The sequence below is a fragment of the Oncorhynchus tshawytscha genome, unplaced genomic scaffold, assembly GCF_018296145.1.
Source record: "Oncorhynchus tshawytscha isolate Ot180627B unplaced genomic scaffold, Otsh_v2.0 Un_contig_4556_pilon_pilon, whole genome shotgun sequence".
Classification (NCBI taxonomy): Eukaryota; Metazoa; Chordata; class Actinopteri; order Salmoniformes; family Salmonidae; genus Oncorhynchus; species Oncorhynchus tshawytscha.
In genome coordinates, this window is record NW_024609635.1 from 197,290 (window position 1) to 211,966 (window position 14,677).

General features: G+C 46.0%; 1 protein-coding gene across 3 annotated transcripts in view; it reads right to left on the reverse strand.

Moving 5' to 3' along the window:
* The window catches only part of LOC112235969 (fibroblast growth factor 14-like), a 67,704-nt gene that overhangs the window by 20,161 nt on the left and 32,866 nt on the right, over positions 1–14,677 (reverse strand). Inside the window, exon 1 of one of the 3 annotated variants that reach the window (XM_042316536.1) lies at positions 8,758–10,156. The exons of the other annotated variants lie outside the window; for them this stretch is intronic. Coding sequence (XP_042172470.1) covers positions 8,758–8,947 — 190 coding nt within the window. The 5' untranslated portion in view covers positions 8,948–10,156. Of the gene's footprint in view, positions 1–8,757; positions 10,157–14,677 lie in introns of those variants that run through there. 3 annotated transcript variants of the gene reach the window in all.

Below are 14,677 nucleotides of genomic sequence, written 5' to 3' on the forward strand. Positions count from 1 at the left end.
GAGATGAGAACAGAGTAGAGATGAGTAGATAGAGGTGGTCACTGAGATGAGAACAGAGTAGAGATGAGGAGATAGAGGTGGAGTCACTGAGATGAGAACAGAGTAGAGATGAAGAGATAGAGGTGGAGTCACTGAGATGAGAACAGAGTAGAGATGAGGAGATAGAGGTGGAGTCACTAAGATGAGAACAGAGTAGAGATGAGGAGATAGAGGTGGAGGAGATGAGATGAGAACAGAGTAGAGATGAGGAGATAGAGGTGGAGGAGATGAGATGAGAACAGAGTAGAGATGAGGAGATAGAGGTGGAGTCACTGAGATGAGAACAGAGTAGAGATGAGTAGATAGAGGTGGTCACTGAGATGAGAACAGAGTAGATATGAGGAGATAGAGGTGGAGTCACTGAGATGAGAACAGAGTAGAGATGAGGAGATAGAGGTGGAGTCACTGAGATGAGAACAGAGTAGAGATGAGGAGATAGAGGTGGAGTCACTGAGATGAGAACAGAGTAGAGATGAGGAGATAGAGGTGGTCACTGAGATGAGAACAGAGTAGATATGAGGAGATAGAGGTGGAGTCACTGAGATGAGAACAGAGTAGAGATGAGGAGATAGAGGTGGAGTCACTGAGATGAGAACAGAGTAGAGATGAGGAGATAAAGGTGGAGTCACTGAGATGAGAACAGAGTAGAGATGAGGAGATAGAGGTGGAGTCACTGAGATGAGAACAGAGTAGATATGAGTAGATAGAGGTGGAGTCACTGAGATGAGAACAGAGTAGAGATGAGGAGATAGAGGTGGAGTCACTGAGATGAGAACAGAGTAGAGATGAAGAGATAGAGGTGGAGTCACTGAGATGAGAACAGAGTAGAGATGAGGAGATAGAGGTGGAGTCACTGAGATGAGAACAGAGTAGAGATGAGGAGATAGAGGTGGAGTCACTGAGATGAGAACAGAGTAGAGATGAGGAGATAGAGGTGGAGTCACTGAGATGAGAACAGAGTAGAGATGAGGAGATAGAGGTGGAGTCACTGAGATGAGAACAGAGTAGATATGAGTAGATAGAGGTGGAGTCACTGAGATGAGAACAGAGTAGAGATGAGTAGATAGAGGTGGTCACTGAGATGAGAACAGAGTAGAGATGAGGAGATAGAGGTGGAGTCACTGAGATGAGAACAGAGTAGAGATGAGGAGATAGAGGTGGAGTCACTGAGAAGAGAACAGAGTAGAGATGAGGAGATAGAGGTGGAGTCACTGAGATGAGAACAGAGTAGAGATGAGGAGATAGAGGTGGAGTCACTGAGATGAGAACATAGTAGATATGAGTAGATAGAGGTGGAGTCACTGAGATGAGAACAGAGTAGAGATGAGTAGATAGAGGTGGAGTCACTGAGATGAGAACAGAGTAGAGATGAGTAGATAGAGGTGGAGTCACTGAGATGAGAACAGAGTAGAGATGAGTAGATAGAGGTGGAGTCACTGAGATGAGAACAGAGTAGAGATGAGTAGACAGAGTTGGAGTCACTGAGATGAGAACAGAGTAGAGATGAGTAGATAGAGGTGGAGTCACTGAGATGAGAACAGAGTAGAGATGAGGAGATAGAGGTGGAGTCACTGAGATGAGAACAGAGTAGATATGAGGAGATAGAGGTGGAGGAGATGAGAGTAGTGTAGATCATGTTCTAGAAGGACTTCAACAGTACAGATTCACTTAGAGACCCATTTAAACACTGTTTAATCAAGTGTGTCAGGGCTTCCTCTAATACCTTAATGAGTCTCTCTCTGTGTGTGTGTGTGTGTGTGTGTGTGTGTGTGTGTGTGTGTGTGTGTGTGTGTGTGTGTGTGTGTGTGTGTGTGTGTGTGTGTGTGTGTCCTTATGGAAATCCTGTTCCGTATGAGTGTTAAACGAAGGAGTGTTATCAGACCATTGACTTCCACTCAGAGACAGAGAGGGTATCAGGAACACACATCTGTACCTTAACTAGACTCTCCTAAAGACCCTCCTTTATGGATGGTTCATCCTGGGTCTGGTTTCCCTGAGCCTCTGTAGCGTTACACAGTTCAAAGCTGCACAGTCAAACATGACATGGAATGTGGGGAAAAACAAAGCCCTTTTCCTAAAGTGCAACTATTTTTCAATGGAAACATATGGTCAAGACGACCCAAAACATATACAAAATTCCCAAGCTTCCATAAATCTGACTAACGGAATTGTATTTCTTAACTTTGGGAATTCTGTCTGCTTCAACAGGCAGGGTCTCTTTCCTTCCTCACTGACCTGCTGTGTGTTACTGAGGAGAAATTCCCATTTTCCCAGATTCCCATATCCTGTCTGTTACTAGGGAAACTGGTCCAGGATTCCCTCTTTGTCTGGGTTGCCATGGATACAGTCTCGTGATTCCAATGTCCCTGTCTGCTTATCCAGAGGAAGGTATTTCCCCGTCTTTGTCTGCGTTGTTCCAACACCGCTAATCTCTGGTTATCCTCCCCATGAGGATCCATATCATTTTAATCAAAATGATATCGACCTATTGAATAGAACATGTATTGAATAATGCCTGTCGCCATAAATCAAAATGTCAATATCATACGATATACGATATCATACTGTATTGCACGAGAGCAATCATTACAGTAGTTGTCATCATTGGTAGGCTACTCTAAATCAGGAATATATGGACTCTACATGGGCTCAAGGGTAACTACAGATGGTGGACGTTCCTGTAACATACATGGACTAGGGATTCTATGACCAATGATTGATTTCTGCTATGTGTGACTACTTGAAAGAAGGTGTAAGAAGGAAGAACACATTTTCTACTACATCAAGAAGCAGAAGAGGAGAGGGTGGCTTTTCACAGTATTTGAACATTACCTATGAGACAGGGAGAGAGAGAGACAATGAAAGATGGAAAGAGGGAAGGGAGGCATAGACAGAGAGGAGGAGAGTCTATGTTTGCCCTTCAGAAAACCTTATGTGTGTGTCGCCAGGATTCAGACCCAGTCACGCAATCAGAGTGGCAAGAGGAGAGGAGAAAAGAGAGGCAAGAGGAGAGGAGAGGAGAAAAGAGAGGAGAGGAGAAAAGAGAGGCGAGAGGAGAGGAGAAAAGAGAGGCGAGAGGAGAGGAGAAAAGAGAGGAGAGGAGAAAAGCGAGGTGAGAGGAGAGGAGAAAAGAGAGGAGGAGAGGAGAGGAGAAAAGAGAGGCGAGAGGAGAGGAGAAAAGGAGGAGAGAGGAAAAGAGAGGCTAGAGGAGAGGAGAAAAGAGAGGAGAAAAGAGAGGTGAGAGGAGAGAAGAAAAGAGAGGAGAGGAGAAAAGAGAGGTGAGAGGAGAGGAGAAAAAAGAGGTGATAAGAGAGGAGAGGAGAAAATAGAGGTGAGAGGAGAGGAGAAAAGAGGGGAGAGAGGAGAGGAGAAAAGAGAGGAGAGGAGAAAAGAGAGGCAAGAGGAGAGGAGAAAAGAGAGGAGAGGAGAAAAGAGAGGCTAGAGGAGAGGAGAAAAGAGAGGTGAGAGGAGAGAAGAAAAGAGAGGAGAGGAGAAAAGAGAGTTGAGAAAAGAGAGGTGAGAGGAGGAGAAAAGAGAGGAGAGGAGAAAATAGAGGTGAGAGGAGAGGAGAAAAGAGAGGCGAGAGGAGAGGAGAAAAGAGAGGAGAGGAGAAAAGCGAGGTGAGAGGAGAGGAGAAAAGAGAGGAGGAGAGGAGAGGAGAAAAGAGAGGCGAGAGGAGAGGAGAAAAGAGAGGTGAGAGGAGAGGAGAAAAGAGAGGAGGAAAGGAGAGGAGAAAAGAGAGGCGAGAGGAGAGGAGAAAAGGAGGAGAGAGGAAAAGAGAGGCTAGAGGAGAGGAGAAAAGAGAGGAGAAAAGAGATGTGAGAGGAGAGAAGAAAAGAGAGGAGAGGAGAAAAGAGAGGTGAGAGGAGAGGAGAAAAGAGAGGTGATAAGAGAGTAGAGGAGAAAATAGAGGTGAGAGGAGAGGAGAAAAGAGAGGAGAGAGGAGAGGAGAAAAGAGAGGAGAGGAGAAAAGAGAGGCAAGAGGAGAGGAGAAAAGAGAGGAGGAGAGGAGAGGAGAAAAGAGAAGCGAGAGGAGAGGAAAAAAGAGAGGAGAGGAGAAAAGAGAGAGGTGAGAGGAGAGGAGAAAAGAGAGGTGAGAGGAGAGGAGAAAAGAGAGGAGAGGAGAAAATAGAGGTGAGAGGAGAGGAGAAAAGAGAGGCGAGAGGAGAGGAGAAAAGAGAGGAGAGGAGAAAAGCGAGGTGAGAGGAGAGGAGAAAAGAGAGGAGGAGAGGAGAGGAGAAAAGAGAGGCGAGAGGAGAGGAGAAAAGAGAGGTGAGAGGAGAGGAGAAAAGAGAGGAGGAAAGGAGAGGAGAAAAGAGAGGCGAGAGGAGAGGAGAAAAGGAGGAGAGAGGAAAAGAGAGGCTAGAGGAGAGGAGAAAAGAGAGGAGAAAAGAGAGGTGAGAGGAGAGAAGAAAAGAGAGGAGAGGAGAAAAGAGAGGTGAGAGGAGAGGAGAAAAGAGAGGTGATAAGAGAGGAGAGGAGAAAATAGAGGTGAGAGGAGAGGAGAAAAGAGAGGAGAGAGGAGAGGAGAGGAGAAAAGAGAGGCAAGAGGAGAGGAGAAAAGAGAGGAGAGGAGAAAAGAGAGGCTAGAGGAGAGGAGAAAAGAGAGGAGAAAAGAGAGGTGAGAGGAGAGAAGAAAAGAGAGGAGAGGAGAAAAGAGAGGTGAGAGAAGAGGAGAAAAGAGAGGTGAGAGGAGGAGAAAAGAGAGGAGAGGAGAAAATAGAGGTGAGAGGAGAGGAGAAAAGAGAGGCGAGAGGAGAGGAGAAAAGAGAGGAGAGGAGAAAAGCGAGGTGAGAGGAGAGGAGAAAAGAGAGGCGAGAGGAGAGGAGAAAAGAGAGGTGAGAGGAGAGGAGAAAAGAGAGGAGGAGAGGAGAGGAGAAAAGAGAGTCGAGAGGAGAGGAGAAAAGAGAGGTGAGAGGAGAGGAGAAAAGAGAGGAGGAAAGGAGAGGAGAAAAGAGAGGCGAGAGGAGAGGAGAAAAGGAGGAGAGAGGAAAAGAGAGGCTAGAGGAGAGGAGAAAAGAGAGGAGAAAAGAGAGGTGAGAGGAGAGAAGAAAAGAGAGGAGAGGAGAAAAGAGAGGTGAGAGGAGAGGAGAAAAAGAGGTGATAAGAGAGGAGAGGAGAAAATAGAGGTGAGAGGAGAGGAGAAAAGAGGGGAGAGAGGAGAGGAGAAAAGAGAGGAGAGGAGAAAAGAGAGGCAAGAGGAGAGGAGAAAAGAGAGGAGAGGAGAAAAGAGAGGCTAGAGGAGAGGAGAAAAGAGAGGAGAAAAGAGAGGTGAGAGGAGAGAAGAAAAGAGAGGAGAGGAGAAAAGAGAGTTGAGAGGAGAGGAGAAAAGAGAGGTGAGAGGAGGAGAAAAGAGAGGAGAGGAGAAAATAGAGGTGAGAGGAGAGGAGAAAAGAGAGGAGAGGAGAAAAGAGAGGAGAGGAGAAAAGAGAGGTGAGAGGAGGAGAAAAGAGAGGAGAGGAGAAAAGAGAGTTGAGAGGAGAGGAGAAAAGAGAGGTGAGAGGAGAGGAGAAAAGAGAGGAGAAAAGAGAGGTGAGAGGAGAGAAGAAAAGAGAGGAGAGGAGAAAAGAGAGGTGAGAGGAGAGGAGAAAAGAGAGGTGAGAGGAGGAGAAAAGAGAGGAGAGGAGAAAATAGAGGTGAGAGGAGAGGAGAAAAGAGAGGCGAGAGGAGAGGAGAAAAGAGAGGAGAGGAGAAAAGCGAGGTGAGAGGAGAGGAGAAAAGAGAGGAGGAGAGGAGAGGAGAAAAGAGAGGCGAGAGGAGAGGAGAAAAGAGAGGTGAGAGGAGAGGAGAAAAGAGAGGAGGAGAGGAGAGGAGAAAAGAGAGGCGAGAGGAGAGGAGAAAAGAGAGGAGGAAAGGAGAGGAGAAAAGAGAGGCGAGAGGAGAGGAGAAAAGAGAGGAGAAAAGAGAGGTGAGAGGAGAGGAGAAAAGGAGGAGAGAGGAAAAGAGAGGCTAGAGGAGAGGAGAAAAGAGAGGTGAGAGGAGAGGAGAAAAGAGAGGAGAAAAGAGAGGTGAGAGGAGAGAAGAAAAGAGAGGAGAGGAGAAAAGAGAGGTGAGAGGAGAGGAGAAAAGAGAGGTGATAAGAGAGGAGAGGAGAAAATAGAGGTGAGAGGAGAGGAGAAAAGAGAGGAGAGAGGAGAGGAGAAAAGAGAGGAGAGGAGAAAAGAGAGGCAAGAGGAGAGGAGAAAAGAGAGGAGAGGAGAAAAGAGAGGCTAGAGGAGAGGAGAAAAGAGAGGAGAAAAGAGAGGTGAGATGAGAGAAGAAAAGAGAGGAGAGGAGAAAAGAGAGGTGAGAGGAGAGGAGAAAAGAGAGGTGAGAGGAGAGGAGAAAAGAGAGGAGAGGAGAAAATAGAGGTGAGAGGAGAGGAGAAAAGAGAGGAGAGGAGAAAAGAGAGGTGAGAGGAGAGGAGAAAAGAGAGGTGAGAGGAGAGGAGAAAAGAGAGGAGAGGAGAAAAGAGAGGTGAGAGGAGAGGAGAAAAGAGAGGTGAGAGGAGGAGAGGAGAAAAGAGAGGAGAGGAGAAAATAGAGGTGAGAGGAGAGGAGAAAAGAGAGGCAAGAGGAGAGGAGAAAAGAGAGGCGAGAGCCTGAGGATATATGGCCAGGCTTCAACCAGAAGCTACCACAGCTGGAAGGAGGGAGGGAGGGAGGGAGGGAGGGAGGGAGGGGGAGGGAGGGAGGGAGGGAGGGAGGGAGGGAGGGAGGGAGGGAGGGAGGGAGGGAGGGAAGAATAGTGGAAGGAGAGAGGAGGAGGAGAGGAGAGAAGGGAGATGAGTAGTGAGAGTGGAGGAAACAAGTTGTAAGGGAGGAAGTAGGAGAGAGGGAAAGAGAGAGAAGAAGGGAGAGTGGACTGTCTAAACATCACCATCACACTCTGAGCGATAAGGGATTATACCTCCCCCAACCACACACACACACACACACACACACACACACACACACACACACACACACACACACACACACAGCCCTGTAAACTCTCTCAGATATCAGATAGGGATACCACAGAAGTTTTCATCTTTACATTCTGAGAATTCTTATATCCCAACACGTCAGCTGAGAGTGTATCAGAATGACTCCAGCCTCCTAGAACTGCTCTTGTTCATTTAGATGGTTGAGAATGTTCAGAAAGCAGATGGGGGAGACTAGAGATTTGGAAAAGAGATTCAGATAGAGAGATGTACTGTATCATAAACAGAGACCCTGGAGAGAAAATGGTAGATGAAGGACGGAGAGAGGGGGAAGAGAGGGGGAGGGAGGGGCAGAGAGGGGGAGAGGGAGGGGGAAGAGAGGGGAGAAGGAGGGGGCAGTAGGTCCTTCTGGAATCAAACCAGACATGACCTTTTCTCTGTCTTACTGAAAAATGAATCGGGATCAAAAGAGATGTTCAACAGATCAAAGCACCATTCCTTCTATCCCACCTTCCATCCTTCTCTACTCTTCTCTTCCCCTCTTCCTTCACTCCCTCTCCTCCCCTTTTCATCCTTCTCTTCCTCCGTCCATCTCCTCTTTCTTTCTTTCTCTGCCCTCCCCTCTTTCATTATTCTCCTTTTCTCCCACTCTTCCCCTCTCTTCTTCCTTCAATCCCTCTCATCCTTTCCCCTTTCCTCCTCCACCCCACCTCCTCCTCCTCTCCTTCTCCTCCTCTCTCTCTCCCTTCACACCTCTCCTTGCTCTCCTCCTCCTCCTCCTCCTCTCTCTCTCTCTCCCTTCACACCTCTCCTCCTTCTCTCATTCCTCTTACCCCCTGCTCACTCCGAGGTTAAGAAACCCTGAATTCATATTTCATTTTTGACAGGATGCTTGAGGCAATTCCTCTCAACCACACACACACACACACACACACACACACACACACACACACACACACACACACACACACACACACACACACACACACACACACACACACAGCATGTGTCTCAGACTGTACTGTGTTCTACATGCATGCACCCCATCTATAAGGCCACAGGTTGCACTGAATGTCATTGGCTTTGACAAAATGGCTGTCACTTGACTGAGGTTGCTGCGCTCACAGTCAGTCACCCGCTCTCTCTCTCCTGAGACCAGTCATGCCAGTTACCCCCTGCCATACAGAGCTTGTCATGATGTCATTTTCGTATATTGGTGGTGTCAGCTATACTGTATGTATGAATCAAGATATGTCAAATTCAATAGACTACGTTTCAAACGCTGTCTGTTCTTTGACTCAACCTGATTCAAGTTCTGCAATGAATACCTATAAAATAGCCAACTGTTTGGTGAGATATTTAATACGGCAACATGATTCACCTATCCACCCATCAAACGTTTTTGAATCTGTATGTAACACCTAACTGTAACATCGATTTTGTCCGACTCAAACCCTTCACTCAGAAAGGCAATCAGCAGTAAACCAATCAATGAAAGATTAGGCTAGAAATCGTTATTTTCCCACTTTAGTCTCAACTCCTAGGCTAATTCAAATGCGTAATTTGAAGCCTTGTCGAGAGGACGAGAGCGTCAATGTTATCACAATAACTATATTTGTAAGGAATGAAACAACAATGTGGTCAAACTTACCGGCCACACTGCTTAGGCTACTTTCGTTAACTACCTGTTTTTATTAATGCATGTCGGGGTAAACTATTGAACCGTTGGAGGTAACGTAAGGCTGCTCTCCCTCGCGCATAATGACAACCGTAACGTGTCCATGCGTCTCCCGCGCTTTCCGCTCAGCCCACACCTTGTCTCCGTAGCCTTCTCTTCTTCAAGCCGAAGATTCTCACTTTGGAGAAGATGTCGACCAAATTCCCGTTACAAAGTCCTTTATTCTTGTTGGGGCTTCGCCTCCGTCGGTGTGGCGTCGGCCGGTGGACTTGTTGTTCCCGTGCCTGTCTCTTCTGTCGTATCAAACCGCTGGCAATAGCTGCCATGTCTCAACCGAAACAACCCGGGGGAAAAGGAAGCACAAAGCCCGTTCCCCGTTTCCCGTTGGGCACCGAGCGCAGACGGAACAACAAGCGATTATGTTCGGTCTGCAGCTACAGCCCCATAGTTGTGTCTACAAAATGTATCTTCTTTATCCGTCAGAAAAACATTTCGACACTACGCAATCAAGTCCAAATACCACATTTCGGTGAGGATACAGAACATTGCGTTGTCATTTTATCATGGCCATTCAACAACTAACAACCTGTCACGGTTGTTGTCAAATGATTTCGAATTTGACTGCGTGAATCCTTGTAGAGAAGAAGGTTTTCCAAACTGACAACATTTCCGATATCCGTACTTGGTCATATTTTATCATTAAATATTTGTGACGTTTGATGTCACATAGTCCAAAAACACGAAAATAATTGTCGAAAGGTTTCGTTCTTCTCCTCGTCCAAAAACGTTTAGACTACCTCCCGTCTTCTACCAGTGATCGACAAAAAACAAGCCTATCGAAAATGTGAACACCCGAATTTGAAGCCACGCGCTAAAGGAGTCTGTCAGACACTCTCAAAAACATACGGAGCGATTTTAACGTAATTATCTCGTGAAGGACGCAAGCCCCAGACGCTCCCCGGGTGGGGCTTGCTCCTTGGGAGAGAGGTGTGTGATGCTTGCCTCGCGCGCACAGATTCACCAAGTCCGTATGCAAATCCGCCAGTCTCTTCTCCAAAAATAGAAACGAATAACGGAGGAGCACACAATGACCAAATCGGGAGGATTGGAATAAAAAAACTAAATAATAATAATAATACTCTTGTCTTTAAAAAAAAGGCCCGGAGGAACTTCTCTGCATCAGGTAAAATGGTGACGCAATTTTATTTCACGCTTCAGAAACTTCATCCAGCACATCGGGACTGTTTTTCCTCCGTGAGAAGGGAAAGGGGACAGGACACGACTCCTGTTGGCTCATGATTGCTTTCAGATATGAATAAGGGGTGAAAAAAGGTAGGCTACATCAAACGCTCTCCTTCAACTCAGCAATCAAAGGAAACGGGAACAGCCAGACCATTCAGATGAAAACAAGAGTCTGTGCGTCAGACCAAAGCCCCCTCGTTCTGGAGAAACCGTTCGGAAAGAAATACCTTATAAATGACCACAAGCGAGTGAACGCCCTCCGCATAAACGTAACCATTAGCACTAGACACCGCCTGAAACTTGAGTATACTGTATACTGTCTTACTCCAACTCCAACTGTTGCTAATACATTGTATACACCGTCCGGACACTGATTGATATATCGTGTTGTGTATTTCGCAAGAAGCAGACACCGAGCCGTGTTAATCTTGATCAGATGAAAGATAGAGACCCAGCACATTGTCAAGTGGAGAATGTCCCCAAAAGGTTTAATTAGCTATTCAATGTTCTTTAGTATAGGCCTAGAAGTATCACGTGCACCTGTAAAGAGATCCCAGTCAGCGCCACTCCTGTATTCCTGCATTGAGTCATGTCCAAAAACACGGGAGTATGGAGAAGTGTTTTCCCCCTTATATCCCCCAACACAATCATTGAGACACAATCCATAAAAGACGGCATTAAAACTTCAATCAAAATTGCAAAATAGTCCGTGTTATGGCATCTATAATACAATTAAACGAATCGATGGGCTGTAAAATCGAGGGAAAGTTGATCCTTTTGGTCAGTTGAATTCATTAACATGGGAGCGCAGATCTTCTGACCCGCGCAAGCCACGTCTGATTTCAGCACCATGGGCAGCGACCGCGGCCTACAGTTCCACCAATCGCATGCTGTCTGCGGCTGCGCTGTGAGTAAACATGACCCTTGAGTTGAGGAGTAGCCTATAAATGATCCACGTGAAAATATCTCAAGACTAACTGGCATTTTCCTCATAATGTTAACTGTAAACTGCAAGCTAACCTATTTTTAACCAGGTTATAAACAATTTAAACGTAGAAAGCAGTGAGCCATGTCTTCCCGGGTAGAAGAGTGTCCTTCACCTGCTGCCTGGAAAAGGGACAAGTCTGGAAAGGTCCCCATTGAAGCAGAGATGCGTGATCTCAATGGGGCTTCATCCTGGATTAATTCAAGTTTTAATTTACTAAATATTTGAAACCCAAACTTGAGAATACCTCCTTCATGGGGAGGTTATCCACTGTGGTAGGTTGTTTCAATGTGCTTTCCAAGGAGTCATCTATAGTTGGTCTCTCTCTCCCAGTAATGAAATCGTCTGGTCAAAACCATTAATTCAAGACAAACAGTTTGGCACATTTTCAATCACGTTTAGCTTAGTGGGGCATTTTCTTGAATCTGTATCGGCTTTGGTGGTATAATTAAAGTTTTAAAAATGCATGAACCAGCGTCGATTCACAGGAGAGATACAGTAGCCAGCCCGAGTGCTCTGAACTGTACACCCGCACCGTTTTCAGTTTAATAATGAAAGGCCTACCGAGCTCAGGTCAGTGGCTGCCTCTGCGGGTAGATCCGGTGGGTTTCCTGCGGTCACGTTGTGTTTCCGAACACAGACTCACTGAAGAATGAGAATTCGATGTGATTCTCCGTGACAGTTACAAGGCATTGACATTAATATTACACCGAAAGATAATTTACTTTTCAAAATTCAGAAGGCATAGCCTTTTCAAATCTGATGACGTTCAAAAAGGCTAAATACCTCCAGGAGAGCTCCAGCTTCAGCCGACAGCAAAGGATTGGTTGTCGAAAAATAAAGTAAAACTGGGATTTGACCGCTTGAGGGCGCCAGAGTGTTCAGAAAAAGAAGGCGCTTGTAATAAGCAGTCCAAGAGTTGACTCTTACCGCTGTTGTGCATCTAATCATCCTCTGCTGCAACACAGTAAGGTGCAGGTTGCATGGAATCTATCTCATTGAATCCTGTCCAGTTACTCTGTAGGCCTATAGAGTTATGGTACCACAGCCTACTTACCAACAGGTCTTTTCACACTAGAGTACTTACTGGTCATATGGTCAGACCTGGTGTATGGCATCCCATAACGTGGTGTAATATGAATGAATACCAACCTGCACACTGCCTGTCCCAAATGCTCTATTGCCACATGTTCATAATGCTACACATGTGGTTCACCAGAGAACTTCAAGCAGAAAGAGGGCTACATCTATTTAAATCTACTTACTGATTTTAGTGCACACACACACACACACACACACACACACACACACACACACACACACACACACACACACACACACACACACACACACACACACACACACACACACACACACACACACACAAACACACACACAAACACACACACGCACGCACGCATGCACGCAAGCACGCACACACAGACACAAGACTTCATGCACACACACACACACACACACACACACACACACACACACACACACACACACACACACACACACACACACACACACACACACACACACACACACACACACACACACACACACACACAGACACAAGGCTGCATGCACACACATTGCACAGTGGGGAATGGAAATAAAACATCTTGTTGTCTTTGTGCTGATGTTTTTATCCAGGTCAACTGCTGTTGAGGATCATTAATAAATCAAAGCTTCCTGACTACATTTACATAAAAATTCATCCCATCTTCTCATCTCAATGTTAAAAAAAGCTTTCAAAAGGAAACATTCATCCTCTTCACCCCTTCCACCCAAAACTCCCTTCCCTGTCTATGTAGTGAATAGGAGTGGAACGAACGGTTTAAAACTCTAAAAACACAGAGAGAGAGAGAGAGAGACAGAGAGAGAGAGAGAGACAGAGAGACAGAGAGACAGACACTGAGAGAGAGAGAGAGAGAGAGAGAGAGAGACAGAGAGAGAGAGAGAGAGAGAGAGAGAGAGAGACAGAGAGACAGACACTGAGAGAGAGAGAGACAGAGAGAGAGAGAGACAGAGAGAGACAGAGAGGGACAGAGAGAGAGAGAGGGACAGAGAGAGAGAGACAGAGAGGGACAGAGAGAGACAGAGAGGGACAGAGAGAGAGAGAGACAGAGAGAGATGATGTAGAGAAGCTGCTGTGTTATATCCCTAGGGAAGTTGGCTATCTACCACATTTAAATCAATACATTAGCTGATCATCCTGTCTGTAGGACTGTTTATGTGTGTATGCTATATATTTCTTTGTCCTGCATCCTTTCCTTTTACATCCTTCCGAATGAGGTTATCAGAAAAAAGGGCAGAGAAGGATAAAGAGAAAGGGATATTTTGTTTTCTGCAGAGGAGAGGAGAGCTCCCTCCATAGGTAACACAGGAGCACAGCATTCTTCCCCCTCTCTCTCTCCATCCTCCTCTCTTTATTCTGTCTCTGTACAGAACGATAGTCTAAGCTGATATATGATTACACGAATGGAAAATTAATCATAATGAATGAATAATGAATAATAAATAACACCCTATAACACCCTAGGAGTTATTAATACTGTAGGTGTGTTCATCAGAGAATGACAATTAGACCGTTATACAAAACTAGTATACAACAGAAAAGGCCATTATATTTGATAGTGGAACAAGACATTTAGTGAAAATGAAAAGCACAATCAATCACTCTGCTAATGAAGGAATCCCCTTGGGTGTGAGTCATGGGTGGGCGGGGCAGAAAGGGAGGAAGAGAGGCAGATAGAGGGAGAGAAAGAGAAAGGGGGGTTTGCAAATGATTCAAGACTCAGAAAGAGAAGGAAGAGAGGGATGGAGAGAAGGAAGACAATGAGAGATAGCTGCATGGAAGGAGGGAGAGAAGGAGAGAGAGAAAAGGAAGACAGAGAGAGAGGGACGGATAGAGAGAGAGATGGAGGAAGAGGGAGAGAGAGGGATGGATAGAGAGCGAGATGGGGAAGAGGGAGAGAGAGGGATGGATAGAGAGAGAGATGGAGGAAGAGGGAGAGAGAGAGAGATGGAGGAAGAGGGAGAGAGAGGGACGGATAGAGAGAGAGGAGGAGGAAGAGGGAGAGAGAGGGACGGATAGAGAGAGAGAAGGAGGAAGAGGGAGAGAGAGAAGTAAACACGTCACAGCTTCAACAGGTTTCCCTGGGGGAGCGTGGAGGGATATCCATCTCTCCCTTTTGCATTCTGATGTGCTGAGTCACAGCACACACACACACACACACACACACACACACACACACACACACACACACACACACACACACACACACACACACACACACACACACACACACACACACACACACACACACACACACACACACACACATCTCGGTTGATGAAGCCGGGACAGTCCTCCTGCAGTGCCACCCCTCTGTTGCCTAGGTAACGTCTGGTGAATAACTATGAGGAACCTCTGGGCAGTAGACAATGGGAATATTGGAATGTTCTATATGGGAGGAGTCAGGGGTAATGGTCAGGCTACAGACAAAAGTGTCAATATTAGCCCACAACAAGTGATCTATAGGTGATTACGGGATGCCAAACTGACCTTAGATTAGTATTCCAGCTGAATACACAGAGAAACATAGGATGCAAAGGGAAAGAACACTACCATGGACCCAACAATAACCACACACACATGTTTGATGCTTTAACCAGACAAAAATAAAAATGGCATCATTTTTTATTCAACATTTATTTTGTGGAGTGGATGCTTCATTTTCACCAACCTCACATCTCTTGTAACCTTGCAATGACACAGAATATCTAACTAACAAGATGTTGAAAACGCCAAATAGATTAA